At 64.6% G+C, this 2,665-nt stretch overlaps 1 protein-coding gene across 1 annotated transcript; it reads left to right on the top strand.

The window, feature by feature from the left end:
* Positions 1-569: 569 nt before the first annotated feature.
* Positions 570-1,748, top strand: EMIHUDRAFT_223474 (hypothetical protein; the record flags this gene model as incomplete). Its single annotated transcript, XM_005791688.1, has 1 exon — positions 570-1,748. One exon carries the CDS (start codon positions 570-572, stop codon positions 1,746-1,748), a length of 1,179 nt encoding a protein of 392 aa, XP_005791745.1.
* Positions 1,749-2,665: the final 917 nt, after the last annotated feature.

The following is a 2,665-nucleotide window of genomic DNA, read 5'->3' as shown; positions in this document are numbered from 1 at the left end:
CCACCGCCGCCACCGCCGCCGCAGCTCGCGCCGTGGCTAGAGGCGGGCGCGCGCTGCTCGATCTGCTTGGAGGGCAGCGACGTCGACGACGAGCGCTTGCTGACGAGGGCTCTCTTTTGCGACCACACGGCGGACGACGGCTGGGGCTACAGCGTGTGCTGCCGCAACATCTTCCACTACACGTGCCTCCTCGCTCAGACCAAGCCGCGGCAGGCGGACTACGTCACGCGCCAAGGGCAATGCGACATCGCCACGGATTGCCCCAGCTGCCGCGGCACGATTTTTGGCACTCGGCGGCGCTTGCTCAATCGCGGCCCGCAGGGCAGCGAGCCGCCTCGGCGCAACGAGTCGCTGCGAGCGCAGAGGGCCAGAAAGGGATTCTAGGTGAGCGTGTGCTGCTCCGGGTGCCGCCTCAGCGCTGAGTTGTTGACCACGCCTCACGTTTTCACACCAGGGGGTCCGTCCGGAAAAGGGATGCTTTTCACTGCCCGAAGCCGCCAAGTGAGACGTTGTGCTGTGAATAGCAGGCGTGTCTGTACTCGCCACATGCCTTGGGGGTACGGGTGGCGATGCAGTCAGCCGAGCCCTTCGGGGCGCTGGATCGCGGCACGTACGAGGAGCTGCTACCCGCCTCGCTCCGCGCCGAGATACCCTCGCCTCAGCTCGTGGTGTTTATGGACCAGGTGAAGCACAACCTCGCCACGATGCTCGCACACTGCGGTGGTGACGCCGCACGCTGGCGCCCGCACCTCAAGACCACCAAGATGGCGCCCGTCTACGAAGCGTGTGTCGCCTCCGGGGTTCGCCACTTCAAGTGCGCCACTGTGAGGGAGGCGCGCCTCATGTGCGGTGTCCTGCGAGGGCGCGCCATAACGGACGGCGACGTGCTGCTGGCGTACCCGCTCATCGGCCCCAGCCTGAAGCAGCTCGCTGACCTCGCCGATGAGTTTCCGGAGGTGCGGCTCGGGGTGCTCTGCGAGGACGCCGCTGCCGCGCCGCGCCTGCCCGGCTCTCTTGACATCTTCATCGACATCAACCCCGGCTATGATCGCACCGGTGTACCCTTCGAGGCGACCGACGACATTGCCGCCATCGCGACGGCTGCTGGAGCTCGCTTCCGTGGGCTGCACTACTATGAAGGCCACCTCTCAGACGAGTCTGCCGAGAAGCGCCGCTCGGAGGCCGACAAGGTCTATGGTTCCCTTGACGTGCTGGTGGGCACGCTGAGGTCTCGCGGGATCGCCGTGGAAGAGGTGATCACGTCGGGCACCCCCACCTGCCTCGAGGCGCTGCGCTACTACGGCGAGAAAGTCAACGAGGCGCCGACGCATCGCATCTCACCGGGCACGGTCGTCTTCCACGACAGCATGTCGGAGGAGATGGAGGGCGGCGAGGCGCTGGGCCTCCTGCCCGCGGCGCTCGTGCTATCGCGCGTGGTATCGCACCCTCGCCCGTGGAGCGCGCCGGGGCAGCCGTGCGTCGTCACGCTCGACGCGGGCTCCAAGGCACTCGCTTGCGAGGCCGGCAGCCCAGTCGCGCGCGTGTTGGAGGTGCCGCAGCTCGAGGCGCTGGGTCCCAGCGAGGAGCACCTGCCAATGGCGAGCAGCGAGCCGCCACCGCCGCGCGGCACGCCGCTGCTCCTCATCCCGCGCCACGTCTGTCCGACTGTAAACCTCGCAGAGCACGCGCTCGTCGTCGAGCGCGGCGCGGAGCCCAAGTGGGTGGAGGTGGCCGCGCGTGCGCACTGAGCTTTGAGTCTCTCACTGTTGTCACTCCGGTCACTGCTCAGTCCTCGAAGCGCTGCTGGTGTCAGCTGGTGTGCTGAAAAGATACACCAATATCGAAAAAAGTGGTCCAAGGCCGACCTCAGTATCTCGTTAACAGTAGTACCGGTAGTATGTTTACTCTTTACAGATCACAGATCGCAAAATGTAATTGAAAACTCGACGCATTTGGAACCAGATGAAACAAAATTTTCTCTTGCAGATGGCGCCCGCTTCTAGGACGCCTCAGCGCTGAGTCGCTTTGGTTTATACCCTTCGTAAAAAGACGTATTGAACGGAAAAACATCGATCAGATGGGGGGAGAGACGTCGTGCATCATATGCTTCGAGCGGCCGAAGTCTCACCTCGCGGTGCCGTGCAGCCACTTGTGCGTTTGCGGTCCATGCTCCGAGCTGATGCGAGAGTGTCCTTATTGCCGCGAGCCGGTGATGATGTGGCTCGCCCCGCGCCCTGTCTGATCAGCGGGGTGGAACCCATCCGATGGGAGCGTGCAGGGTGTGCTGCCGGGTCGCGGGTGGAGGGAGGGGAGTTCATCACAATCACGCGTCATGCCAGTGTGTCCGTACAACCTCAAATCCACACGCCGCTCCCATCGGTCTTTCAAAGTCCGTACAACCTCAGATCACTCCAGCGACCACACAAAGACGAAACACTCGGGGGGGGGCGCGGCTCCCCTCCCGCGCCACTCGGGCGCATCCGCGGCGTATTCCGGACCCGCGCACAACTCCGGCCCGCCCTCACGGCGGCTTTCTTGTAGGGCGCCTAGATGGGACATGTCTCGGACACGTCCTGGACTAGGCATGCCAGCCTGTCCTGTAGGGAGAGGGAGAGGGAGCGGGAGAGGGAGAGGGAGAGGGAGAGGGAGAGGGAGAGGGAGAGGG

Source organism: Emiliania huxleyi (genome assembly GCF_000372725.1).
Source record: "Emiliania huxleyi CCMP1516 unplaced genomic scaffold EMIHUscaffold_110, whole genome shotgun sequence".
Lineage (NCBI taxonomy): Eukaryota > Haptophyta > Isochrysidales > Noelaerhabdaceae > Emiliania > Emiliania huxleyi.
Note: the sequence above shows the minus strand (reverse complement) of the source record. Positions and strands in the feature narration are given on the sequence as shown.